At 42.5% G+C, this 27,690-nt stretch overlaps 1 protein-coding gene and 1 long non-coding RNA gene across 2 annotated transcripts; one reads left to right on the forward strand and one right to left on the reverse strand.

The window, feature by feature from the left end:
* Positions 1-1,280: 1,280 nt before the first annotated feature.
* On the reverse strand, positions 1,281-2,923 carry LOC150051539 (uncharacterized). The gene is made up of 2 exons (XR_016538335.1): positions 2,590-2,923; positions 1,281-2,135 (listed from the first exon to the last, which is right to left on the reverse strand). It is a non-coding gene; the product is annotated as an uncharacterized LOC150051539 (long non-coding RNA).
* On the forward strand, positions 1,647-26,105 carry Nufip2 (nuclear FMR1 interacting protein 2). The gene is made up of 4 exons (XM_090350551.1): positions 1,647-2,066; positions 9,494-11,215; positions 21,759-21,791; positions 25,126-26,105. Exons 1-4 carry the CDS (start codon positions 1,793-1,795, stop codon positions 25,176-25,178), a joined length of 2,082 nt encoding a protein of 693 aa, XP_090206677.1. The 5' UTR covers positions 1,647-1,792; the 3' UTR covers positions 25,179-26,105.
* Positions 26,106-27,690: the final 1,585 nt, after the last annotated feature.

Below are 27,690 nucleotides of genomic sequence, written 5' to 3' on the forward strand. Positions count from 1 at the left end.
GTAGACTGCTAGCCTTGAGAAAGACCAAGGACAGTGCTCAGGCCCTGAGTTCAGCCCCAAGACTGGTTAAAAAAAAAAATCATACTATTACTATAAGATTTTACTTACATGAAGTATCTAGAGAAAATGGGATGGAGGGGAAGGCAGGGGAGTCATTCTTTCTTTTTTTTTTTTTTTTTTTTTTTTGCCAGTCCTGGGCTTGAGCTCAGGGCCTGAGCACTGTCCTTGGACTTTCTCAAGGCTAGAGCTCTACCACTTGAGCCTCAGCACCACTTCCGGCCTCTTGCTATGTATGTGGGGTACCAAGGAATCGAACCAGGGTCTTCGTGCATGCTAGGCAAGCACTCCACCACTAGGCCAAACTCCCGTCCCCCAAGAAGAGTCATTCTTTAAGTGATGTGAAGGTTTGAGTTTTTTAAGGTGGAAAAAGTTCTGAAGCTGCACAGTGATAATGGATACACAGAAATACGAACCTACTTAATGTCCTGTAACTTCATATTTAAAAATCTCAAAATGGTAAAAAAAATATTTCTATTTTGTCATTTTTAAAAAGCTCCTCTCGCATTATGTAGAGAAAATATATATATTACATTAAACAATAATAATGCAATAATAAATAACAAAGCAAATCATATATCTAGCTCAGGAAAGAATGTTTTATCACAGGAGTATCATGTCCTTCAGTACAACCTTTCTTCTTTCCTTCATAACCACGACTAGGACATTTACATTTGCTTTAAAAAGCAATGAGACTCTCAAAAGGAAAAGTATTCATTTCCTGACTTTTGAAACTTGCAATTCCTCTGTATATCACTTTTTTAATAAAATAAAAACTAAAAAAAAATCAGACTGTAATGCGATAAAGTAAATTAATACTATCAAATGCAAGAATATTTGTTTAAATTTCAACGATTTGTAAGTGGAAAATAAACTTCAAAACTTTTAAAGTGTTCTTTCTCCCTTTCCTTCACCCTTCAAACTCTTCACATTCTAAAACCTATTTTGGTTCCACAGTTGACCTCACCTGCAGAGTTTAATTAAAAAAAAAAAAAACCTCAGTGTAGATTTTCATTCCTCCCTCTCTCCCTTGCCTCCAACTACAAAGAAACAATGATTTAAACCCTTTGTGCCCTTTTAGAAAATTACACAGATACCCCATTGTGGCACCCAATAATCCCTTCGTGGAAAGGAAGAGATTAGCATATGAATACAAAGCAAAATGAATCCAGCATACAAAATGTTCTACTGAATTGTGAAGCTCTTGTAGTCTTAAAAATGTATTTATTTCCTTTTTTTTTTTTAATCGCCGCCCCTTTTAGAGGTTTCAGGGCTAAAGGGAAACCCGGAAAAGGATTTAAAAAAAAAAAAAAGCCAACAAGACGGCTCCTTAGCGCCCGTGGAATCTGCTACACTCGACAGAAGCTAGCTTGCCGGCGAAGAGTGTAGAAAGTGCTGTTGGCAAACTGCGTGTTGAAGGAGAGAAGGCGCCCGGAGAGAGAGCCATAATGCTGACGTTGAAGGCCCGGCCCAGTGAGGTTGCATAGGGTAAGTGGCGTTGGCCAGGAGGCAGCGGCGGAGGGGAAGGAAAGATTTGGGCTGGGGGCGGGGCTTGCGGCGCAGCGTGCCTCCTGATTGCCGGAGTCCGGCTGTCAATCGCACAGAATCGCTCGGTTAACCAGTGCTCTGGCGAGACGCGCTCAGATATACTGAGAGAGCCCGGAGAAGTAGTCTCAGATCCTGACGGTGCAGCAGCTCGCCCATCCTCAAGCCAGGGAGTCCCAGCCGCTTTTCAATGGAGGAGAAGCCCGGCCAGCCACAGCCTCAGCACCATCACAGCCACCACCATTCTCACCATCACCCCCAGCAGCAGCAACCACAGCAGTCGCACCACCACCACCATTATTATTTCTACAACCACAACCACCACCACCACCACCATCACCAGCAGCCTCACCAGTACCTGCAGCATGGGGCCGAGGGCAGCCCCAAGGCCCAGCCAAAGCCGCTGAAACATGAGCAGAAACACTCCCTCCAGCAGCACCAGGAAACGCCGAAGAAGAAAACAGGTCTGGGAGGGAGGACGGGTGGGGGAAGGGGCTGGGGAGGGCCGCTGAGGAGATGGGGGTGGGGGTTTTCTGTGGAAAAGCATGGACGGGGCCCGCGCTTGTATACCTCGCGCGGACCCGGGGCCACCCCCCCCCCATCTTCCCACCCCGCCTCCGGTTCAGGCCCGGCCTTGGGGGTTGCAGCGCCTCTCCTTCCCCTCAGCATGGGAGAGGCCCAGCCAGGCCGGCGTGACCTTCCCGGCCCCCACCCCGGCCGGAGGGAAACCCGCAGGCTCGGCCTCCGAAGTCGAATCTTAATGGCCCTTCCCCGTTCGTCTTCTGCCGCCTTGGAATTGCCCTCATTTCGGGGTGAACCTATTCACCCTCCCCCCCCCCAAAAAAAATCCCTCGAGGTGTCTAACTCCGGCAGGCCTAGCGAGCCCCGGCTCGGGCGGTGTCGCGAGCCCCGCGGGCAGGCGCCGGGGCGTGGGGTCGGTGGGCCGAGCCGAGGACGCGTCCCCCCGCACCGCCACCCCAGGCCCACCTGTGGCCTTGGGGTTCCCCCATCCGAGGAGGTGTGGGGGGGCGGCCGGGACCCCTCGTCTCTAATGATCTCCAGCCCGAGATGCCTTTGTGGCGGGCGTGGTGGTGGTGGGGACGCCAGACCCTCAGGCTGGTCCCCGAGCCGCCGCCTCAGGCCGGCGCCCCGGGCCCGCTCCCCCCGGAGCCGGCGCGGCTGGAATGTTCTCTCCTCCTCGCGGGGCCGCTTCCTGTCCGCCATGTTGGAAGCCGATTTCTGTCACCGACTCCGGCCCGCTGAGCGGGGTGTGGGGGGAGGGGGAAGGAAGAGTGTCGAGGGCTACCCGGCGGCGGGGCGGAGCCGGTGACCCCCGAACCCTCGTGTCCCCCCCACTTCACTCTCCAACCCCCCCATCTCAGCCCGACACGCATTGCGGGGGCGCTGCCGCCCCCAGTCCCGCCGCCGCCCCTCCCCCCGCCGGGTTGTGTAACCCGGTGGCGGCCGCGCGGCCCCGGGCGGGTCCCTGGGGTGAGGGGCGGGGGCGGTTGAGGTGGGGGAGGGAAGCGGCCACGAGGGGAGAGGCCTGCGCCCGGCCCCGCGCGCTGCCGGCCGCGTTTCCCGCTCCCGGGTGCGGCGGGAGACGCCGGCGGTCGGGGCGGGGAGCCGGCCTCGAAGCGGGGCCGAGTTGCGGGGTGGGGGTAGGGAGGCTCCGGCGGCGGCCTCGGCCAGCGACCCCCAGGGCAAGGGGGCTGATGGGGGGTCGGTGAGGGGATTCATTTTGGGTTGAGGCGGTGCCTGTGGCCGGGTGGGGTACCCAGTGGGAACCCAGCTCCCTGGTCACGAGTTTCTCTGCCACAGGAACCTCGTCTCCTGCCAGGTTCGTTCACGACTCCGCCTCGGAGGCTTGGGCCTTTTCCGCCCGGCACCACATTTTCTTCAAAATGGGAAGCCCTCTCGCCCCCCCCAAAAAAACCTGCATCCGTCTCCCCACTCAACAACGACCTTCTGAGCTGGGGTTGTTTCTTTGTGGGGGACGATTAAACAAGCGTTTGATTGGACTGGGAGTTCTTTCTCCCCCACCCCCCCCCCCTTTTTCTTGGCCTTAAGGGTGAAGTGGCTTATCCAAGAGATTGGAATCACTGCAGCATTTTGTCTGGGACAAGCCTTCCCCCCCATGTTAGAGATTAAAGGTGGCTTTTGCATTTTGAACTGTATTAATCCCCAAATTAGTACTTGCAATAAATATTGAAGGTACAAATCATGAGGAAGTACTTGAGAATAAACTGAAGTTTATACCCACTTAAGTTTTAAAGCACGTTTTCTTCATAAATGAAAATGAAGGAAATGTAAGAAATGTTGAAATCCAGCATGCCAGGAGAAAAGCTTTTTTATGACACAATATAACTTGACTGAAATTGGAATGCCTAATTTGTCATTTTGGGATGATAAAGGACTGATGGTATGAAGTCCTGTGAAATGTTTAAATATAAGGACTTAGTAATTTTAATGTTAGATTTTTTTTTTTTTTTTTGGCCAGACCTGGGCTTGAGCTCAGGGCCTGAGCACTGTCCTGGGACTTTCTCAAGGCTAGAGCTGTAGCACTTGAGCCTCAGCACCACTTCCAGCTTTTTTTCTATGTATGTGGTACCAAGGAATCGAACCCGGGTCTTCTTGCATGCTAGGCAAGCACTCTACCACTAGGCCAAACTCCTGGCTCATTAATGTTAGATTTTTAAAAAATGAGAAAGCATTGCCTTATTACCATTGTTTGGAATGTATTACTGTTCAGATTTAGAAATTGTCTTATTATATTCCTGTAGGATTCCACTACATGTAGAAACAACTTCTGAAGTATTCAAGGTGGCACCCTTCAAAATACTAACTCGGGAATAAAGAAGAAAACAAAACTGAGGGGAAACTGTGTTTATCCATTACAAGAGAATGTAAACAATTTGGTTGGAACAGTTTTTAATGGGCAGTTTGGTTATGCAGTTCCATTGTGTACAATGTTAGCTAAAAACTTGAGAATATTTTTGAAATATCTGTACTATGTTGGGTGAGCTTTTGAAGACCCATTATATTACTCAAAACTCCAGAGGAACTGCCTTTGTTTTTGTTTTTTTCCCAGAAGAGGGCGCAGGAGCCAAATGGGTTGAGTAATTTCAGTTTCTAATCCAAAGCTAGATCTGTCAGGACTAAAGTTTTGCTGAAGTAAGATTATCATGGCACCTAACTTAATAAAGGTACTAGTAATGCTACAGTGTTTACATTCTTAGTGAGTACTTATGCCTTAAAAGGTTATCTCTAGTTGTCATGGAAAAAAAAAGTTTAGTGAGATTTTTTTTATGCTACTCCTGGGGCTTGGACTCAGGGCCTGAGCACTGTCAGTGGGCATTCTCAAGGCTAGAGCTCTACCACTTGGACCATAGCACCACTTCCAGCTTTTCCTAAGTATGTGGTACTGAGGAATTGAACTTGAATTTTTCATGCGTGCTAGGCAAGCACTCTACCACTAGGCCACTCTCCCAGCCCAAATGCCTGCTCTTGCAGATCTTTGTTTTTGCCAGTCCTAGGGCTTGAACTTGGCCTCAGCAGGAGATTTTTTCCATTTGTCCCTAAAACTTGGGAGTTGGAGTATGGTAGTTCAAAGTTTGGGGAGTTTTTCCCTTCTCATACTAGGAATTTAACCCAGGGTCTTGTGCATGCTGGACAAACACTGCTCACTATGCTGACTTGGTTTCAGTTTAGGATCCTCCTGTCTCAGCCCCTGAGATTGTTGGAATTACCGATGTAGGCCACCACACCTTACCTGAGCTTATTCTAGTTTACTTAGAATTCTTTGATTCAACTAATTTGTATTCTTTTTTTTGTGAGTGTTTAAGACTGATGGCTCTCCTATAATTAAGATATGAAAATGATGAGTAATGAGCCAGAGGGTATAAACAACTATTTAACCTGTTAACCTGTTAGCATATTAAACAGGATAGATCTTTGGTCTAGAGTTGCACAACAGTAGTCACATACAGGACTGTTAAAAACACTGAGGTGAGCCTTGGGCATAGGTAGCTCACACCCGCAATCCTAGCTACTCAGGAAGTTTAAGTTCAGAGCCAGCTCGGGCAAGAAAGGCCATGAGACAATCACTAGGAAACCAGAAGTGAAGCTGAGGCCCAAAGTAGTAGCAAGCAAAATAGTTCAGGCACAGCACCCAGGCCTTGAGGTCAACTCCCAGGACTAACAAACAGAAAACATTGAGAAGGTTCGATATAGGCATATTCTGCCTTTCTAAAAGGGGGAAAAAAAGATTAAGGGCCAGGAGTTTGGTCTAGTGGTAGAGTGCTTGCATAGCATTCATGTAGATCTAGGTTCGATTCCTCAGTACCATATGCATAGAAAAAGCTGGAAATAGTGTTATGGCTCAAGTGGTAGAGCAAAGCCTTTAGAAAGTCCAAGGACAATGCTCAGATCCCCCCTCCCCATTTTTTTTTTGGGGGGGGGGAGTGGGTCATGGGGCTTGAACTCAGCCTGGGCACTGTACCTGAGCTCTTCAGCTCAAAGCTATCACCCTACCCTTGAGCCAAGCCCTACTTCTCGTTTTCTAGAGGTTAATTGGAGATAAGAGTCTCAGGTCCTTTTGTGACTGGGCTGACTTGAACCTTGATCGTCAGATCACAGCCTCCTGAATAGCTATGATTACAGGCCTGAGCCACCATGTCCAGCAGAATTTTAAGAACATTTTATAAAATACATTCTTTTGTGGTACAAATTTTGTGCTGTCCTATTGCAAGAAGAATGATTGTATTGTGTTTTTTGTGGGGAGGTAAGGCTTGAAATCATCTGGGTGCTGTCCCTGAGCTTTTGTGCTCAAGGATAGTAGTAGTCTATCGCTGGAGTTACAGTTCTACTTTTTTTTTGGTGGTAGTGGTGGTTAATTGGATATGAGTCTTATGGGCTGGGCACTGGTGGCTCAGGCTTGTAATCCTAGCTATTCAGGAGGCTGAGGATTGAGGTTTGAAGCCAGCTAGAACAGGAAAGTCTGACTCATTTCCAGTAACCAGAATTGGTGCTGTGGCTTAAGTGATAAGAGCACTAGCCTGGAGCACTAAAAGTCTCATGGATTTTTTTTGTTGTTGTTCCATCTGACTTTAAACCTGGATCCTTGGATCTCAGACATTTGAGTAGCTAGGATTAGAAGTGAGACAGGCACTCAACTAATTCTCTTTCTCTTTTGGTAGTACTGAGGGAATGTAGCAAACATACTTGCTAGCTAAGTGCTCTACCCTTTGAGCCATGACCTCCAACCATTTTTAGTTATTTTCAGATAGGGCCTTTTGTTATTGCTTGAAACATTCCACAGGTCACAATTCTTCTATAGTTAGGATCTCAAATGAGTACCACCATCCCCTGCTTTTTGTTACTATGTCTCAGATTCTCTCAATCTCTCCTTCCCAAGTAGCTGTGATTATAGGTGAGCCACTACCATTCTCAGGGTTATTTTTCTAATATCTTTAGCTGTTGTATTTTTTCCTTTTCTCTGATGTAAATTGAGTCACAAAACTATAAATCTTCCCAGACAATTCTTTTCAACACAATTATTTTAAAACAATGGTGCTCAAAAGAATCTCAATATCCCTATTACTCTTTTTTTTTTTTTTTGCCCGTACTGGGGCTTGAATTCAGAGCCTGAGCACTATCCTTGGGCTTTCCTCAAGGCTAGAGCTCTACCACTTGAGCCATAGCACCACTTCCGGCAACGTTGAGAGATACTGATACACAGACATTTTGCTTTCACATATTAAAAATATGGTCTAATCTGGGTGCAGTGGCTCAAGCCTATAGTTATAGCTACTCAGGGTGCTGAGATCTGAGAATCACAATTCAAAGCCAGCCAGGGCACTAAAGTTTGTGAGTTGTAGTTTGGGTTTTTTTGTTTTTGTTTTTGTTTTTTTTGCCAGTCCTGGGACTTGATCTCAGGGCCTGAGCACTGTCCTTGGGCTTTTTCCTCAAGGGTAACACTCTGACACTAGAGCCACAGCACCACTTTCAGCTTTTTCTATGTATGTGATACTGAGTCATTGGTGCGTGCAAGGCAAGCACTCTACCACTAGGCCATGCTCCTAGTTCCTGTGACCTCAGTACCAGAAGTGGTGCTGTGGCTCAAGGAGTAGGGTGGTATCCTTGAGCTGAAGAGCGCAGGGACAGCACCCAGACCCAAAGTTCAAGTCTCACGACCAACAAAAAAGGAAAAAACAAAAAACAAAAAAAAAAACATGGTCTAGGGCTGAGAATGGAGTTTAGTTCATGTGGCTGCACCATATGAAGAGAAAAAGCTGGAAGTGGTAAAGTGATCTGAATGTTAGATGCCCAAGCCCAGAGTTCAACAGAATGAATATTAGAAAAGGTGCTTGAGATTTTATAGATAAAATGGAAGCTGATCATTTATGGTTTCATAGAAATTATGTACTTAATTTTTTTTAATACATAAGTAAAACTTGGATTTTTTTTTTATTTTTTTGCCAGTCTTGGCTTTAAGCTCAGGGCCTGAGGACTGTCCTTGGATTTTTCTCAAGGCTAGAACTCTACCACTCGAACCCGGGTCTTCATGCATGTTAGGCAAGCACTGTACCACTAGGCCAGACTCCTGGCCCTAAACTTGGATTTTTCACAGAAGGTAGCACTACTCTTTAAAGGCTTTTGTGGCATTGTTGGATACATTATATTAGGTTTACAGATATTAAATACAGAAACTGGCTGGGAAAGTAGCTTAGTGGTAGAGTGCTTACCTAGCATGCATGAAGCCCTGGGTTCAATTCTTCAGTACCACAGACACAGAAAAGGCCAGGAGTGGCACTGTGGCTCAAGTGGTAGAGTTATTAGCTTTGAGCAAAAGAAGCTCAGGGACAGTGCCCAAGGCCTGAGATCAAGCCCCAGGTCTGGCAAAAAAGAAGAGGCAGTAACTGGTGCTGTTCAAGTGGTAGACCACTAGCCTTGTGTAGAAGGGCAGCATCTCAACCCTGATTTCATGTCCCAGGACTGGCTAAAAAAAGTCATGTCTGGGCGGGTTTGGCATAGTGGTAGCTTGGCCTAGTAGTAGAATGATTGCCTAGCATGCATGAGGACCAGGGCTCGATTCCCTGGTACCACATAAATAGAAAAGGCCAGATGTGGTGCTGTGGCTCAAGAGGTAGAGTACACTAGCCTTGAGAAAAGCCCAAGGACAGTGCTCAGGCCCTGAGTTCAAGCCCCAGTACTTGGAGCAAAAAAAAAAAAGTCATGTCTGAACCCCAGGCAGTGATGGCGCACACCTGTAATCCTTACTATTCAGGAGGCTAAGGTCTGAGGATCTGTTTAAAGCCTGCTTAGATAGGAAAGTCCATGAGACTTTTTTTTTTTCCCATTTTTTTTTATTGTAATTAGTAAAAGGGTTACATGATATTTGCCAGATAGAAGGTGCATTAATTCACGTACATTGATACCCTTTCACATGTCTTGGTACCCATTTCCCTCCCCCCCCCCACATCCCCCACCCCATGAGACTCTTAACTCCATTTAACCACTAGAGAACCAGAAATAGAGTTGTGGCTCAAATTGGCAGGGTGCTAACCTTGAACATAAAAACTAAGTGACAAGTGCCTAGGCTGTTTTAAGCCCCACAACCAACCAAAAAAAGAAAAGTTCATGTTTGCTTTGATGTAGGACTTTGAATCATGACCTGTTTCTGTCTCTTTTTCCTAGCAATAGATGTTGAGGTCTAATCTCTAAAGTGAGGCTGACAAATTTCTTTTGTAGAGTTATAAAAAAGTAACAGGTTACTGCTTATTGAATATCTAGTATCTAGTTCACAGTAATGAACAGCCTTCAAATGTTGGGTATTACTGTAAGTTAAATGTTGTGATATTTAAAAATCTTTTTTTTTTTCTTCCCACAGGCTATGGTGAAATAAATGGTAATGCTGGAGAAAGAGAAATACCTTTAAAGAGCCTCGGGTCTGATGATGCTACCAATCCTATTTCCAGAGTCCTCAATGGCAACCAGCAAGTTGTAGACACTAGCCTGAAGCAGACTGTGAAGGCTGGTACCTTTGGAAAAACAGGAATTAAAACCAAGAATTTCATTCAGAAGAACAGCATGGACAAAAAGAATGGGAAATCTTATGAAAATAAATCTGGAGAGAACCAGTCTATAGATAAAAGTGACGCTATAGCAATTCCAAATGGTGTTATAACAAGTAATTCAGGCTATATTACTAATGGTTATATGGGCAAAGGAGCAGATAATGATGGTAGTGGGTCCGAGAGTGGATATACCACTCCTAAAAAAAGGAAAGCTAGGCGCAATAGTGCCAAGGGTTGTGAAAACCTTAATTTAGTGCAAGACAAAATAATGCAACAAGAGACTAGTGTCACAGCCTTGAAACAGGGACTTGAAACGTTCAAGCCTGATTATAGTGAACAAAAGGGAAATCGAGTAGATGGTTCAAAGCCCATTTGGAAGTATGAAACTGGGCCTGGAGGAACCAGTCGGGGAAAGCCTGCTGTGGGTGATCTGCTTCGTAAAAGCTCAGATATTAAACCTGGAATGAGCAGCAAAAAGTTTGATGATCGGCCCAAAGGAAAGCATGCTTCAGCTGCTGCCTCCAAAGAGGACTCGTGGACCCTATTTAAACCACCTCCAGTTTTTCCAGTGGACAATAGTAGTGCTAAAATAGTTCCTAAAATAAGTTATGCAAGCAAAGTTAAGGAAAACCTCAACAAAACTATTCAGAACTCTTCTGTGTCACCATCTTCATCGTCGTCATCATCATCATCATCATCTACTGGGGAAACTCAGACCCAGTCCTCAAATCGGTTATCCCAAGTCCCTATGTCAGCATTGAAATCTGTTACTTCTGCCAACTTTTCTAATGGGCCTGTTTTAGCAGGGACTGATACAAATTTGTATCCAGGGGCTCAGCCACTGCTAACAACTGCTGCTAGTACACCCATCTCTTCTGGAACTGATTCAGTTCTCCAGGACATGAGTCTAACTTCAGCAGCTGTTGAACAAATTAAGTCTAGCCTTTTTATCTACCCTTCAAATATGCAAACTGTGCTGTTGAGCACAGCACAAGTGGATCTGCCCTCTCAGACAGATCAGCAAAACCTGGGGGATATCTTCCAGAATCAGTGGGGTTTATCATTTATAAATGAGCCCAGTGCTGGCCCTGAGACTGTTATTGGAAAATCATCAGATCATAAAGTGATGGAGGTGACATTTCAAGGAGACTATCCTGCCACTTTGGTTTCACAGGGTGCTGAAATAATCCCCTCAGGAACTGAGCATCCTGTGTTTCCCAAAGCCTATGAGCTGGAGAAACGGACTAGTCCTCAAGTTCTGGGTAGCATTCTAAAACCTGGGACTACTAGTGAGAGTGGAGCCTTATCCTTGGAATCCAGTCATATAGGTGACCTGCAAAAAGCAGACACCAGTAGTCAAGGTGCTTTAGTGTTTCTCTCAAAGGACTACGAGATAGAAAATCAAAATCCGCTGGCCTCTCCTACGAACACTTCCTTAGGCTCTGCCAAAGAACAGAAATACCAGAGAGGCCTAGAAAGGAATGATAGCTGGGGTTCTTTTGACCCGAGGGCTGCTATTGTATATCACACTAAAGGTAACTCATTTATTTTCTATTCAAAGATGCTTACTGGCCAATTTAATACATACAAGCTTGTTTGCAAACAGTATTTTGAGATTCTTTTAAGTATTTTAGAACTTGGTTGAGAATAAGTGTAGATAAACATAGCTTCAAAGACTTTGTGCTGAGTCTTTTATAACTAGAGAAGAAATGTGCAAGGTTCTAATGTGAAGATACTTATTTTTATATATAGATGAGTATAATTGACCTTGTGGTTCAAAGAGTAAAGAGTTGTATATGTGAAATCTGGAGACTTGCCTATAGTGATGATCTTATTTCTCTTGAACTCTTGTAATAGTTTAAAATTGTTTTTTTTTCTTTAAATAGCTATCTATTTTGCTTTTTAGATCATACGCTGCTTTGTTAGTAAAGTGTTTAATAGTTGTAATATGAGTAGGAGCAGTGTGTTAGAAGTCCAAAACATGGTAACTAGGAAGTAATTTAGACAGCATAGTAGAGATCAGGCTCTTGGATTTTTTTTTTTTTTTAAACTCAAGGCTAGTGCTCTGCCATCTGAGCCACAATACCACTTCTGTCTTTTTCTGAGTATGTGGAATTGAGGAATCGAACCTAGGACTTCATGCATGCTAGGCTAGCACCCTACTACTAGGCTACCCTCCTGGCCCTTTGAATTTGCTTTTATAGCCCAAAGTCAAAAAGGAACTGGTGCTGATGTGGTAGTGTATAAACTTAGCTACTTGGGAATCTTAAGGTAAGAGGATTGCTTGAGTCTAGAAGTTGGGAGGCTAATATTAGACCATGTCTTTTTTTTTTATTTTTTATTTTTTTTTTTTGCCAGTCACGGGCTTGAGTTCAGGGCCTGAGCACTGTCCTTGGACTTTCTCAAGGTTAGTGAGCTCTACCACTTGAGCCTCAGCACCATTTCTGGCTTTTTTCTATGTATGTGGTACTGAGGAATTGAACCCAGGTCTTCGTGCATGCTAGGCAGGCACTCTACCACTAGGCCAAACTCCCAGCCCCGACTTATTTGTATCTTATGTAAAAGTTTGACCGACATAACTAAGTTCTTAACAGATAAGAGATTTTCTTTTTCAACTTATTGTTCCCTCTCCCTTAACATATGTGCATATATTCTGAATTTATACTGTGTATATGCTCATTTAACTAGTAACTTTGAACTGCAAGAAAGGGGGAAGATAAATTGTATGGATAAGGTAATTATATCCTCACTGGAAGATAGCTTTATTTCAGATGAGAGTAATAACTTTGCCAGTCGGGAGTTTGGCCTAGTGGTAGAGTGCTTGCCTAGCATGCATGAAGACCTGGGTTCGATTCCTTGGTACCACATACTTAGAAAAAAGCCAGAAGTGGTGCTGAGGCTCAAGTGGTAGACTTCTAACCTTGAGAAAAATCCAAGGACAGTCCTCAGGCCCTGAGCTCAAGCCCAGGACTGGCAAACAACAACAAGAGTAATAACTTTGCAGGGCCCTGGTGGCTCACACCTGTAATCCTAGCTACTCAGCAGGTTGAGATCCAAGGTTTTAGCCAGCCCTGGTAGGAAAGTCTGGGAGACTTTTTTTTTGCTAATCCTGAGGCTAATTCTTGAGATCTGGACACTGCCCTTCAGCTTTCTCAAAGCTAGCACTCTACCACTTGAGCCACAGTACCACTTCCGGCTTCCGGCTTATTCTGTGTATATAGTACAAAGGAAATTGAATGCTGGACTTCGTGCATGCTAGGCAAGCACTGTACCACTAAGCCACATTTTCAGCCCTGTATATCTTTTTTGTTTGTTTGTTTTTTGATCATGGGGCTTGAACTCTGGGCCTGGGCACTGTCACTGAGCTCTTCAGCTCAAGGCTACCGCTCTACCCCTGGAAGCATACTTTTGGCTTTGTATTAATTGCAGATAAGAGTCTCAGACTTTAATTCCCGGGCTGGCTATGAATAGTGATCCTTAGATCTCAGCTTCTGAGTAGCTAGGATTACAGGCCTGAGCCACCGCACCTGGTTTAGGGAAACCTTTCTTAAGACTGAATGCTAGAAATTTTTCTTTCTTTCATATATATTTTTATTATAATAAAAGGGTTACATTATATTCACCAGATAGAAGGTGCATTACTTCACAAACACTAATACCCTTTCTCATGTCTTGGTCCCCATTTCCCTCCCCCCACCTGAAAGCTAGATCTTTTTGAGATGAACTTTTGGTTAAAATGGTCTAAAGTCATTTAAATCCAAGTTTATAGAAGTAGGGTTAATGAAATGTTGATTTAGGGGCTGGGAGTTTGGCCTAGTGGTAGAGTGCTTGCCTAGTATGCACGAAGACCCGGGTTCGATTCCTCGGTACCACATACATAGAAAAAAGCTGGAAGTGGTGCTGAGGCTCAAGTGGTAGAGCTCTATCTAGCCTTGAGAAAGTCTAAGGATAGTGCTCAGGCCCTGAGCCCAAGCCCAAGACTGGCAAAAAAAAAAAAAGAAAAAAAATGTTAATTTAAATTTAGTAGATGTAGCTTGGCTAGTTAGTATTTGCACCAAAGCATGCCAAGTATTTGAAATGCTAATATTTTATGGTATTAATTGAAATCATACATTGTTAAATTTGACTTAGTACACAGAGGCAAAAGAGGAATAAGACTTACATTTCATGATTGGGATAAGTAGGGCTATTAATCCTGTCAAGTCTTTAAGAGCTCTAAGTAAACAACCAAGGAACAGTTCTGATACCCTTCAAAATCTGAGCTCCAGCTCAGGGTCCTGGACTCTGACCCTGAGCCTTTTTGTCCAAGGCTAACACTACCACTTGAGCCACAGCTCCACTTCTGGCATTTTTCTGCTTAATTGGAGATAAGGGAGTGTCAGACTTTCCCCCTGGCTAGACTGCCTTTGAACTAGGATTTTCAGATCTCAGCTCCCAAAGAAGCTAGGCTTAGAGACATGAGCCACCAGCACCCTGTTATGTGTGTGTGTGTGTGTGTGTGTGTGTGTGTGTGTGTATGTATGTATGTATGTATGTATGTATGTATGTATGTGTGCGCGCATTATTCCTAGGACTTGAACTCGGCCTGATCACTGTCCTTGATCTTTATTGCTCAAGGATAACACTCTGCTATTTGAGCCATGGCTTCACTTTTGTGGAAATAAGAGTTTCAAAAGACTTGTGTGCTTGCTGGGTTCAAACCACAGTTCCCAGATCTCAGCCTCTGGAGTAGCTAGTTTATAGGTATGAGTCACTGGCACCCAGTCATTTATGACTTGAGCCTGGTTTACTAACAGGCTAAAGCCTTTCCCCTCCCATATCAAGTTGAAATTAGATGATCAGTTGGTTAGTAATAAACAGGCACCTGAACAGATCAGTGTTCAGATAGATTATGGTAGAAGACAAGAAGCCATTTCTTGGTATCTAAGTAGAAACTCAGTTATACTCTTGGAATAATCTATGCAGACAGATATGGAATTTGTATTTACAATCAGATAACTACAAAAATACTGAAAAATGTTTATTTAGGAAAGTAAAGTGTAGGAATCCACTTATGTAAGAGGTGTGTGTATGTGTGTGTGTGTGTAGACTTAATAATAAAACTTGCAAACTAGGCCTAGGAGTTTGGCCTAGTAGTAGAGTGCTTGCCTAGCATGCATGAAGACCCAAGTTCAATTCCTTGGTACTACATACATAAGACAAAAGCTGGAAGTGGTGCTGTGGCTCAAGTGGTAGATCTCTAGCCTTGAGAAAACCCAAGGACAGTGTTCAGGTCCTGAGTTCATGAGCCAGGACTGGCAAAACAAAACAACAAACTTGGAAGCTATATACAGCCTAGGATTACCAAAATATGAAAATGTTTGTCTAAGTTAGCACTTAACAAAATAGGCAAATGTAAAAAAGGCCAGGGGTGTGACTTAGTGGTAGTGTATTTGCCTAACATACACAAAGCCCTGCTGAGTTCTATTCCTGCGTACCACATACACAGAAAAATCTGAAAGTGGTGATACGGCTCAAGGGGTAGAACACTAGCCCTGAAAAAGTTTCAGGACAATATGCAGGCCCTGAGTGAAGCCCCAGAGCTGACAAAAAAAAGTATACCATATCACTGTCAAGAGAAATTTAAGTATAAAGATGACTTAATCATAACTATAAAATAAACTGTAGTGTATATTATAGTACATTTTTTTTTTTTTTTTTGCCAGTACTAGGGCTTGAGCACTGTCTTTGGGCTTTCTCAAGGCTACCACTTGAGCCCTACATCACCACTTTCGGCTTTTTCTATGTATGTGGTACTGAGGAATCAAACCCTGGTCTTTGTGTATGCTTGTCAAACACTCTGTCCTGAGGCCAAACTCCCAGCCCCTATATAATCATTTTGTGACTTTGTATTGTTTTTGGGAGTCAAAAATTACAAAGGCTGTGAGTACAGTTGGGCAGTATAGTATAGAGATCTTGGGTTTAATCCACAGCACCCAAAGTGAGGAAAAGAAAACAAATGTACCCTCTGAGTTGTTGATGGCAGGTACTGACCCTGATCTCATTGTTTAAGGGTCAATAGTATACCCTTTTAACACTGGTTCCCAGAAGGATATCCCTCCGCCCCTCCCCCCCTGCCATTTTGGTAACTGCTCTACTACCACTGGAATCACATCATATGACATTTACATGGTCCTTTTTCTTTTAAAGGTCGTGGGGCTTGAACTCTGCCTGGGTGCTGTCCCACCCTACCCCTTGAGCCACAGCCCTACTTTTTTTTTTTTTTTTTGCCAGTCCTGGGCTTGAGCTCAGGGCCTGAGCCCTGTCCTTGGACTTTCTCAAGGCTAGAGCTCTACCACTTGAGCCTCAGCACCACTTCCCACTTCCGGCTTTTTTTCTATGTATGTGGTACGGAGGAACTGAACCTGGATCTTCGTGCATGCTAGGCAAGCACTCTACCACTAGGCCAAACTCCCGGCCCACAGCCCTACTTCTTGTTTTCCAGTGGTTAATTAGAGATGAGTTTCACGTTCTTTAGTGCCCGGGTTGGCTTTGAACCTTGATCCTCAGATTTCAGCCTCCTGAGTAGCTAGGATTACAGGTGTGAGCCACCACGCCGGGCTTACATAGTGCTTTTTTTTTTTTCTTTTGCCAGTCCTGGGCTTGTACTTAGGGCCTGAGCACTGTCCTTGGCTTTCTCAAGGCTAGAGCTCTACCACTTGAGCCACAGCACCACTTCTGGCTTTTTTCTGTATATGTGGTACTGAGGAATCCCATAGTGCTTTTTAAAGTCAGGCTAAGTGCCAATGATCCACCCCTATAATCCTAGCTATTTCAGAAACTTGAGATTTGACACTTCAGCTTAGAATTAACACATGAGACCCTTTTGCTGTTTTTTTTGGCCAGTCTTGGGGCTCAAACTACACTTCCACTTCTGGCTTTTTACTGGCTAATTGGAGAGAACTCTCGTGAAGTTTTTGTGCCTTGTTGATATGGTCCTCAAATCTCAGCCTTCTGAGTAGGTAGGATTACAGGTATGTACCACCAACTCCCAGCCAGACCTAAGTTTAAATGAAGTCCTTGGGACTACCAAAAAAGCCAGATACTGATGGCTCACACTTTGTTCAAAAATAAAGATCTGAGAGACCGAGAGTTTGGCCTAGTGGTAGAGTGCTTGCCTGGCATGCATGAAGACCCAGGTTCGATTCCTCAGTACACATACGTAGAAAAAAGCAGAAGTGGTGTTGTGGCTCAAGTGGTAGAATTCTAGCCTTGAGAAAGCCCAAGGACAGTGTACAGGCCCTGAGTACAAACTTGAGATCTGAGGATCAAGGTTCTAAGCCAGCCCAGGCACCAAATGTGAGACTTATCTCCAATTAGTCACTAGAAAACTGGAAATGGCGCTGTGGCTCAAGGGGTAGGGCGGTAGCTTTGAGCTGAAGAGCTCAGAACAGTGCCTATGCCCAGAATTAAAGCCCTACGACTGACCAGCCTACTGACTGACCAGAAAATACATGAAGATCTGTTATTCAGTGTCTATCCTTGTGACTTAAGAACAAACTCAACCAAAGAGCCTAGGCATGGAGCACCCCTGTCATCCTAGCTACATACAGTGAAGTGGTAAGCCAAAAGCAGCATCTTAATCCAGGAGTTTACTTTTTCCTCAAAAATAGATTGCCTGGTGTGAGGTCCTGAGTTGAAACCTTTTAGCACCCAAAAAAAAGGTGCAAATAAGTTTTGTTTTGTTTTGTTTCTTTTATTGTTGAACCCAGTGCCTCATGTGTACTTGGTAACTTAGCCCTAGAGCTTATTTTTGTAGCTGCTGTTGCTGTATATCCTTACTGGGGCTTGAACTCTGCCAGTACGTTCATCCATGGCTTTTTTCCCTCCAAGTCTGGAGCTCTACCACTTGAGCTTATACCCCCACTTGATATGTGTATATATGTACATGCTAATGTGTGTTAGTACTAGGGTTTGAACTCAAGGCCTGGGCAGAGTCCCTGAGTTTTTTTTGTCTCAAAGCTAGTAGTCTACCATTTGAGTCACAGCTCTACTTTTTTGGCTTTTTTCTCCAGGCAGATTTTAAGTTGAGATCCCTGTTAACCTCAATTCTCCAGAGTAGGATTTACAGGTATGAGCAGCTGGCACCCGGCTCACTTTTCTGGCTTTATGCTGGTTAATTGGAGATAAGAGTCTCACAGATTTTCTGTCCAGTCTGACTTTGAACCTTGAGCCTCAGGCTTCAGCCTCTTGAGTAGCTAAGATTACAAATATGAACCACCAACATCTGGCACCCTAGGGTTTTAATGTGCTAAAATTTCAAGTTGCATGGCAATGATCTGGATTACAGGTTTTTAGCAAAATCATCTACTTGCATATATTGAAAGAGTGAAACCTGGATGTAAATTACCAAAGATTTGGTTCTTTTGAGACAGGTTAAAGTTTTGATTGAGAAGGCAGTATTAACGTAAATGTCTGTTAATAGTAGAGCATGGTTAAGCAAAAAGACAAGTTTTATACTCTTACGTTCTTCATATAGTTGAAAGCACCTTCCACAGGTTCTTTGGGATAGTTAAAAACTAAGAAGTGACAAATACTTGTCCTATCATTGCCGATACTTATTAGTCTTAGTAGGGTTATTTAAACTGACATTATTTCCCTTTTGGATCTTAATCTTGAGTATGTTTCATAGGAATTGTTTATTGGTTGATTGCTTGGTTTAGTGTTGGTCCTGGGGCTTGATTGAACTCAGGGCCTGGGCACTATCCTTGAGCTTTGTTTTGCTCAAGTCTAGATTCTGCTGCTAGAGCCTCAGTCTCTAGTAGCAGCTTTTTAGTGTCTAATTGGAGATCAGTCTCATGGACTTTTCCTGCCCAGGCTGGCATGAATCGGATTACAAGTATGAGCCATTTAAAGTTTATTAACTGCATATTACATCCTTTTTTTCCCCCTCAGTAGTGATTGTCAAATTCTTACTGTAAGGCCCATATTTGAAGACAATAAAATTTTCTTAACAGAACTTTTTTTTCTGGGGGGGGGGGGTAGTCCTGAACCTTGAACTTAGGACCAGGGCACTGTCCTCGAGCTTTCTCAAGCCTAGCACTCTACCACTTGAGCCACAGCACCACTTCTAGCTTTTTCTGTGTATGTGGTATCAAGGAGTTGAACCTGGATCTTAACACTAGGCCAAACTCCCAGCTCCTGCCAAAGCAGTTGTTTTTTCTTTTCCCCAGTGCAGTTTTTGTTCTTTTTGTTTATGGGACTTGAGCACTGTCCCCGAGTTTTTCAGCTCAAGGGTACCGCCCTACCCCCTTGAGGAACAGCTCCACTTCTGATTTTCTGGTGGTTAATTGGAGATTAATTAATTGGAGAGTCTCACAGATTTTTAGTACATGGGCTGGCTTTGAACCAAGATCCTTAGATTTCAGCCTCCTGAGTAGGACTGCAGGCATGAGCCACTGTGCAGCAACAAATTTTTATTCTAAATGCCGTCTGTGTACACCTATGTGCTGTCCTAAGCATTTTTTACTCAGGGCTAGCATTCTATTACTTGAGGCGCAACTCCCATTTCCAGCTTTTTTGATGTTTAGAGATACTAGCGTTTCACAGGTTTTCTTGATCAAGCTGGCTTTGAACCACTATCCTCAGATCTCAGCTTCCTGAATAACTAGGACTACAGGCGTGAGCCATCAAGGCCCAGCTCATTTGGTTTGATTTGTGCAATAACAGATGACTTCCCCTCCAGAAACAGGACAAAGACAGGGAAAGGGAATGTTACCATACAGATGAGTTGAAATTGAAGATTTAATTAAATATAGATTGATCCTTGTAAGCAAACCTAAATATGAATGTTTAATTCATGAAAAACTTCAGATATTGATTATACTAGTTTTTTTCCCGTTAGGTTAAATAAGACAAGGTTTATCTTTAGAATGCTATCCGAAACAAATGAAATATTTGTTTATTTTTGATAACCAAAAGCTAATAGCTATTCTTAGAAAATATACCTTCCCTACTTCTTTCCCTCTTTCTTTCCTTCCCTCCCTGCCTCCTCCTCCCTGGTTTAACTTTTATTCCCCCCTTCTATTCCCAGCCCCTAGAAACAATATTTAGAGTATATTCTTCTTGACTATAATTTTTTTTTAATGTGTGTGTGCGCCAGTCCTGGGGACTGAACTCAAGGCCTGGCCACGGTCCTTGGGCTTTTTCTGTGTATGTGGTACCGATGAATTTACCCAGGGCTTTGTGCATACTAGGCAAGCACTACACGACTAGGACATGCTTCTGGCCCATCCATCCTCCTTTTTTTTTTTTTTTTTTTTTTTTTGGGTGGGTCCTGGGACTTGAACTCAGCCCTTGAATATTGTCCCTGAGCTCTTCAGCTCAAGGCTACCACTCTACCCTTGAGCCACTCCCCAGTTCCCCATTTCTAGAGGATAATTAAGAGATAAGAGTCTCAGGTCCTTTTGTGCCTGGGGTGGCTTTGAACCTTGATCCTCAGATCTCAGCCTCCTGAGTAGCTAAGATTACAGGTGTGAGCCACTGCCTGCTCGCCTCCCCCCCTTTTTTTTTTGATACAGATTATCATAGTTCTCTTCCCTTTTTAGGCTTCAGGAGAAGAAATTTTTTTGTTACTACTGATATCTGAACTCAGGGTCTCTCACTTCTCACTTGGCTAGGCAAGAAATCTTTTCTTTTTTGGGGGGGTTTGATCATGGAGTGCTGCCCCTGAGCTCTTTAGCTCAAGGCTACCAATTGAGCCACAGCATTACTTCAGGTTTTTTGATGTTTAATTGGAGTCTCAGGCACAGACTTGGGGCTCAGGGTGACTTTGAACCATGATCCTCAGATCTCAGCCTCCTGAGTAGCTGGGATTATAGGCATGAGGCATTGGTGCCCAATGGATCCAAGCCAAATTACCTTAAATTGGCCTGGGATCTGATCCTTATCTTTGTGTAAATGAGATTACAGATAGGTACCCTTATAAGAACATTATGATTTTTGCTTATAGATTTTGGTTGTTGTTCTCAATCTATATTGTAGTCTATATCCAGCTGTATTCATTCCATTTTAATGAACTCCAATTTTACTTATTTGTTTTTTTGATTGCTGATAAATCAGGGTATAGGACTGGGAGTTTGGCCTAGTGGTAGAGTGCTTGCCTAGCATGCATGAACACTGGATTTGATTCCTTGGTACCACATACGTAGAATAAGCCAGAAGTGGTGCCAGAAGTAGCATTAACAAGTGGCTGTGGATGAACATTATAGCCTTAGGGGTTAAAATAAAGCATAGATATAGGGCCGGGAGTTTGGCCTAGTGGTTAAAGTGCTTGCCTAGCATGCACAAAGACCCGGGTTCGATTCCTTGGTACCACATACATAGAAAAAAGCCGGAAGTGGTGCTGAGGCTCAAGTGGTAGAGCTCTAGCCTTGAGAAAGTCCAAGGACAGTGCTCAGGCCCTGAGCTCAAGCCCAGGACTGGCAAAAAAAAAAATAATAATAATAAAGCATAGATATAATTTAGAGGTCAGTGCAACTTGCGTTTAGATGCTTGAACTAAGTAGCAAATTTAATCAGATATCATTGGGCTGTTTTAAGAAATAGCATTTGTTGCCTGGTACAGTGGCTCACACTTGTAATCCTAGCTACTCAGGAAGCTGAGATATGAGGGTCACTGTTCAAACCAGCCCAGGCACTAAAGTCCATGAGATTCTTACCTCCAATTAACCACTAGAAAACTGGAAGTGATGCTGTGGCTCAAGGGGTAGAGTGGTACCCTTGAGAGCTCAGGGACAATGCCTAGGCCCAGAGTTCAAGTCCCATAACCGTCCAAAAAAAAAATTAAATAGCATTTGGTAATTGTGCTAGTTTTAGATAATCCACTTTGCAGTCAATACTTGACACATTTGATGACACTTAGTAATTACTTAAAATTTTCAGTGCTTTATTTGTGCTTCATGGAATTATGCTATTTTCCAACCCTATCTCAAGCCAAACAGTAATCAGTCTAGACTTTTTAGATTTAAAATGAAAATATATAGCCTCATAGACTTGTCCTTTGAAACTTGGTGTGTAAAAGTTTTTTTTTTCTTTGCAGAAATGGAATCTATTTGGAATTTGCAAAAGCAAGGTAAGAATAGATTACTTGAAATGCTAATACTAATCAAAACTCATTATTTTTTAGTTTAATACAAATATACTTTGTATTTTGTGTTAATTTGGTAACTACTTAAAAGGCACTAGCTTTGCCATACCAGGACTACTAAATATGATGGGGTAAATAAAGTTTTTCTACTTTGACCAGTCATACAAGTGATAGCAAGAGTATATGTTCTCTGAAAAGGTGCGCAGGAATATAAAGAATGACATATTTTCCCTCTTTTGACCCTCCCATTTGGAATTTCTAAGAAATTAAAAATCAGGGACTGGGAGTTTGACCTAGTGGTAGAAGTGTTTGCCTAGCATGCACAAAGACCAGGGTTCGATTCTTCGGAACCACATACATAGAAAAAAAAGCTGGAAATGGTGCTGTGGCTCAAGTGCTAGAATGCTAGCCTTAAGAAAGCACAAGGTAATGTACTTACTAATCAGTTGCCTTTATATTAAAATATGATGGTATATTAGAACACATGAATGGAATTCAGATTTTGATTGGGTAACTAGTTACTGGCTAATGAGTTCCAACTTTCAGAAACCTGTAATAAAATGAATCCTACACCCATCTGTAAGTAGATTTCAAGTATGAAATTTCTAGAGTTTTAGAATTTTAGTATAAGAGATTATGTGTTAGAATATTGAAGCCACAGAGCTTACTATATAATAAAATTAGATCTAGGACTAAAATCTGATTGCTTAACATTGCTTTCTATTTTTGCTTTGTTCTGGGCCTTAAACTGAAGCGGTCTTGAGCTTATTGATCTTTTTGTGGGGTGGCAGTGGTGGGGGCTGGTGGCAGTCCTGGGACTTGAACTTAGGATCTGGGCACTGTCCCTGAGCTTCTTTTGCTCAAAGCTAACACTTTACCACTTGAGCCACAGTTCTCCTTCAAGCTTCCCCCCTCCCTTGAAAGTGGGACTTGAACTTGACCTGAGCAACTGTTCCTTGAGCCATGGTGCCACTTCCAGTTTTTTGGTGGTTAATTGGAGATAAGAGTCATGGACTTTAGTGCCTGGGCTGGCTTTGAACCATGATCTCCCATCTCAGCCTCCTGAGTAGCTAGGTATGAGCCACCACCCCCAGCTTACTTCAAGTTTTTTCTGTGTATGTGGTACTAAGGAATCAAACCCAGGGCTTCATGCATGTTAGACAAGCACTCTACCACTAAGCCACATTCCTAGCCCTTACTGGTCTTACAGCTGGTGGTACTCTGCCAGCTGGAGTCATGCCTCTAGCCAGTCTTTTTGCTGGTTAATTGGAGGTACAGTCTGGAGGATTTTTCTTCCCAAGCCTGACATAAAATATTGATCCTCTGGGTCTCAATCTCCTGAGCAGTTAACATTAGAAGTGTGAGCCACCTGTGCCCAACTTTTTTTTTTTCCACTTTTTTGTGTCAGTCTGGAGGCTTGAACCAGTGCCTCAGTATCCCTGAGCTCTTCAGCTCAAGACTTACCTCTCTACCACTTGAGCCACAGCAACACTTCTGGTTTTCTAGTGGTTAATTGGAGATAAGAGTCTCATAGGGCTGGGAGTTTGGCCTAGTAGTAGAGTACTTGCCTAGCATGCACGAAGACCTGGGTTCGATTCCTCAGTACCACATACGTAAAAAAAAAAGTCTGAAGTGATGCTGAGGCTCACGTGGTAGAGCTCTAGCCTTGAGAAAACCCAAGGAGAGTGCTCAGGCTCTGAGCGCAAGCCTGGGCTGGTTTTGAACAACAGTCTTCAGATCTTAGCTTCTCAAGTAGCTAGGATAACAAGCATGAGCTACTGAGCCTGGCTGCCACTTGGGGTTTTGTAGTGCCTAATTGGAGACAAGGTCTCTTGGGGACTTTACTTTGAACCAGAATCATATCTTAGCCCTCCTGTGTAGTTAGATTAGGTGTGAGCCACTAGCTCCTGGCTCACTGCTGGGTTTTTTGGTGGTTAATTGGAAACAAAAGTCTCACTTTCCTGCCTGGATTGGCTTCTGACCACTGTTTTCAGATCTAAGTCTCCTGAGTAGTTAGGATTGTAGGCCCTAGCCATGGGCATCAAAACTGCACTAGATTCTTAAGCTAAGATGACTGTTACTTTCAGACCTTTACAATTGTCTGTTGAATTTTACTGGTCCATTTCTTGCTGAAGCATGTATACATCTTTATTATTATTACATAGTTGTACAAACTTTTTTTTAACTCCACATGTCAGGTTGAGTGTATATGCTTGTAAAAGTTTTTAGGATTAGTAGAAATAATATCTAATAAAATATTGTCTTTCTAGAAGAAGTATATAGGTAAATAATAGTTAATTTATGGTAGTTCCATGTTCTTTATCCAAATATACTCTTTATATTTTGAACCCAGAACCATGTGTGTTTTCTTTTTGTTGGTGGAAGGAATTGAATTAGTGCCTCTCACATTTAAGCATATTCTCTACCTCTAAACTACATATCCAGCTCCTACTTTCACTTTTGCTGAGAATGAAGACTTGGTACTGTGGTGAGAAACCAGCTGTGCCAAACTGGTTTAACTTGAAATGATTGGTACTGCTGAGCAGTCTGTGTTAGTTAAAAAAACATTTTAATTCAAATTGAGCCTGGAGATATGGAATCTCAGCTCACATGAAAGCTGAAGCAAGAAAATGGTGAGTTTGAGCCAGCCTAGGCAGCATAGTGAAACTCTTGTCTCAACTTCATTCCTGCCGGTATCCTGTTTCCCAAAAAGGAAAACTGTCTTCATTCTGTAAAGAGAATAAAATGTAAATCCAAGTGTTTCTTTTAGTATTAGATTATTTATGACATTTTTCTTGTTTCACTTTTAACTTTACTATCACAACCAGGAGAAACATAAGGAAAACTTTTATTAAATGAACCCAGTCATTTCTTATCTACAGGAGAGGCCCTCATTGTTTAGAGGATTGCTGGGGCTGATGGATGTAAGGCCAAGAAATTAATATTGAATTGGGACATTCTATTGTGTGTTTTTAAGAATGGCCTTTAAGTTGTTTTATTAAAGACAGTTTAGGGCCGGGAGTTTGGCCTAGTGGTAAAGTGCTTACCTACCGTGCACAAAGACGGCTTTGATTCCTCGGTACCACATACATAGAAAAAAGCCAGAAGTGGTGCTGTGGCTCACGTGGTAGAGCTCTAGCCTTGAGAAAGTCCAAGGACAGTGCTCAGGCCCTGATCCCAAACCCAGGACTGGCAAAAAAAAAAAAAAAGAGGGGGGGGAACACACTTTAAATGTTAATTAGTTGCTTTTACATTAATGGCATTTTGGAATTCCAGACCTCATTCTTAATTTTTTTTTTTTTTTAAATTTTCCCACCAGATCCCAAAAGGATAATCACTTACAATGAAGCCATGGATAGTCCAGATCAATGAAGGACCAGACTGCCTATTTGTAACCTTTCTGCAGCATTAGAGCCACCGTTCATGGGGGACACAAGGCTTTTATGCTCCTAGATCTTCAATGCAGCAGAGGAACCATAAGTAGAATCACAGGATAATATATACAAATATATATATATACATATATATATATATAGTTATTTAAAAAAGGCAACTGAAAGTAATTAGACTTCTTAAGGAATCAAATTTATTTCAAGAGACTACACATGGTTATTTAATCTCCGGTACTGAATAGTTTTTTGTTTTTATTCCTTTTGTTAGTTTTTGTTTTTTAAGTGTGAATGCAAGTGATTAATGAATACAGACTTAACAAGCGTGGTTCTAAAAGTTCCTGCTGTCATCACTTTGGGCAACAAGTGACCCACTGGAAAGGCAAATCCACTTAAAATATCTCTGTGTCTTTGTTCTGTGACTAAAGTGATACACTAATCACGGGGAACCCAGAATGATTCAACACTTCCCCCTACCCTCCCTGATCTTTTGGTTTTCCTTTAAGCCCTGCTAGAATGCTGGATAAATGCCTTGAAGTTTGCAGGGGTGTTTTTTTGTTTTTTGGGGTTTTTTTTTTTAAGTGAATATAATTTGCATGTCTTGCCAGAAGTTAAACAGCCTTGTGGGGTGTTGGGGAAATGTTTTCTTTCCTTTTATTTTTTGGGGGGTGCGGGGAGAGGGGAGGGCATTCAAGTTCTACAATTCTGGCATAGTTGGTTGGGTACATAGTTCATTAGCTTTGATTACATGTTGAACTTTGGTAACAACTGAACAATACATGAGTGTCATTTAAAGAAAAGTTGCAGAACAAGCAATTGGCTTAGATATGGAAAAAAAGTACTCCTGTGCCCATATTTTAATGTAATTGTATAACTGGGAGCAAAAAATATATTCTGCTTTTCAACTGTAGGTGCTCCAGACTTGCTCTCTGTCACTAACACTAAATGTTCAGTTTCTTGTTTTTCATCAAATATCTAAGAAATTTGTGTACATGTCTTTAAATTTTCTTTAATTTCTGAGCAAAATCTAAAATGAGAGAAAAAAAGCCCAGGAAAATTTTTTGTGCTTTTAGCCAGTAAGGAGGTGTAATCAACCCTGCTTATAGAAGCTGTTTTCATGCAAATTATACTCCTAAGCTTATTAGCTTCTAATTATATCTTAATAAATATATTTTATTAGAGCAAAATGGATTTTAAAGGAAAATAATGTGAAATTCTGGAAATTTTCTTTTGGGCAGAAAAGAGCATTAGCCCTGTCTTACCATCACATTGCCATCCTGTTGCACTGCAGCTTGTGTATAGCATGCTAAAAATGTTGTGTGTGTGTGTGTGTGCATGTGCGTGCGCGCGTGTATGCAGAAACTAAGGGTCCAATTTTAAGATTGGGTGATGTTGGTAGCGTAACAAGTTTTCTGGCCTGACATAGCATCACATCACACACATACATGCAGAGAAATTAGTATATCCATGTATGTCAAATACAGGTTAAAATAGCAGGGCATTTATATAAAGAGAATTGTAGTCTTCTAATAAGTTGATTAGGTGGGTCCTTGGTATTTGGAGAGAAAGTAACTACTTTTTGCTCTATTGTTATGCTTAAGAAATGTCTAGTTTTTGAGCGATTGTAGTATGGATGAGTTTTCTTGTTTTGTTGATTGAGACTTTTAACAAGTAATTCATGAAAGAAGTTGTTGGACTGAACATAGAGAAATACCTTTTTAGTCTGGATTTCTGCCCTGCTTAGATTTAAAAAAAAAAAGTATAAGCATGGATTGCCAATTCCACTTGATGTAAACAAAACTTTTTATACATAATATATATATATATATATAACTTATTGTATCAGTCCAGGTTCAGAAACTTGTGGTAGGCCAGTTTCAGATAGTTTCATTTCACCTGTAAACTGTATCACTTTTACTGATATTGTAATTTTTAAATGTATAATATGTTTACAGATGTGCCCTGCATTTAGTCTGCCTTGTTCCTATTTTGATTTTTGTTGAGTCTCCTGCCTGCTTGCCAAAAGCTAGGATGCTTCAGGCCCATGTACAATTGAAAGCAGAGGCATCCTCGAGCTTTAAAGCATTGAACAAACTGGAAAATGCAACATACCACATATTGAAGTGGAATAAGTCTGTGTTTTGTGTTTTTTTTTTTAAATAAAAATTTTCAAAAAAATTTTAAAAAGATAATAACGTTGATTAAAGGAGAAAAAAAATGCTCCAGTTTGTTTTACAGGTTTTAAAGTTCTGTTGTGTGTTCAATTGCCTTGTGTAACCACTTGTCGCCTTAGGGCCAGATCCCTACCCTTTCCCCTTTTTTCAGTGTCCATATTGCTTGCCTGAAACTTCAAAGTTCTTCTGTCTCAAAACTTACAAGAAACTTTCTGGGTTTGTGACATAATGGAGGTTGAATGAACGCATATACATATAAAAAAAAAGGAGAAACTAAACCTTTCCTTCCCCCCTCTCCCCTTAATTGGGCTTTTTAACTTG

This window comes from Megascapheus bottae, chromosome 17, assembly GCF_031878675.1.
Source record: "Megascapheus bottae isolate mThoBot1 chromosome 17, mThoBot2.hap1, whole genome shotgun sequence".
Lineage (NCBI taxonomy): Eukaryota > Metazoa > Chordata > Mammalia > Rodentia > Geomyidae > Megascapheus > Megascapheus bottae.

Excerpts from the sequence above, each read along its gene's own strand:
- Nufip2 (XM_090350551.1), top strand. The coding sequence starts at position 1,793 with ATGGAGGAGAAGCCCGGCCAGCCACAGCCTCAGCACCATCACAGCCAC. Across the intron at positions 2,067-9,493 it reads AACGCCGAAGAAGAAAACAG|GCTATGGTGAAATAAATGGT; the intron begins GTCTGGGAGGGA and ends TTCTTCCCACAG. Across the intron at positions 21,792-25,125 it reads TTGGAATTTGCAAAAGCAAG|ATCCCAAAAGGATAATCACT; the intron begins GTAAGAATAGAT and ends TTTTCCCACCAG.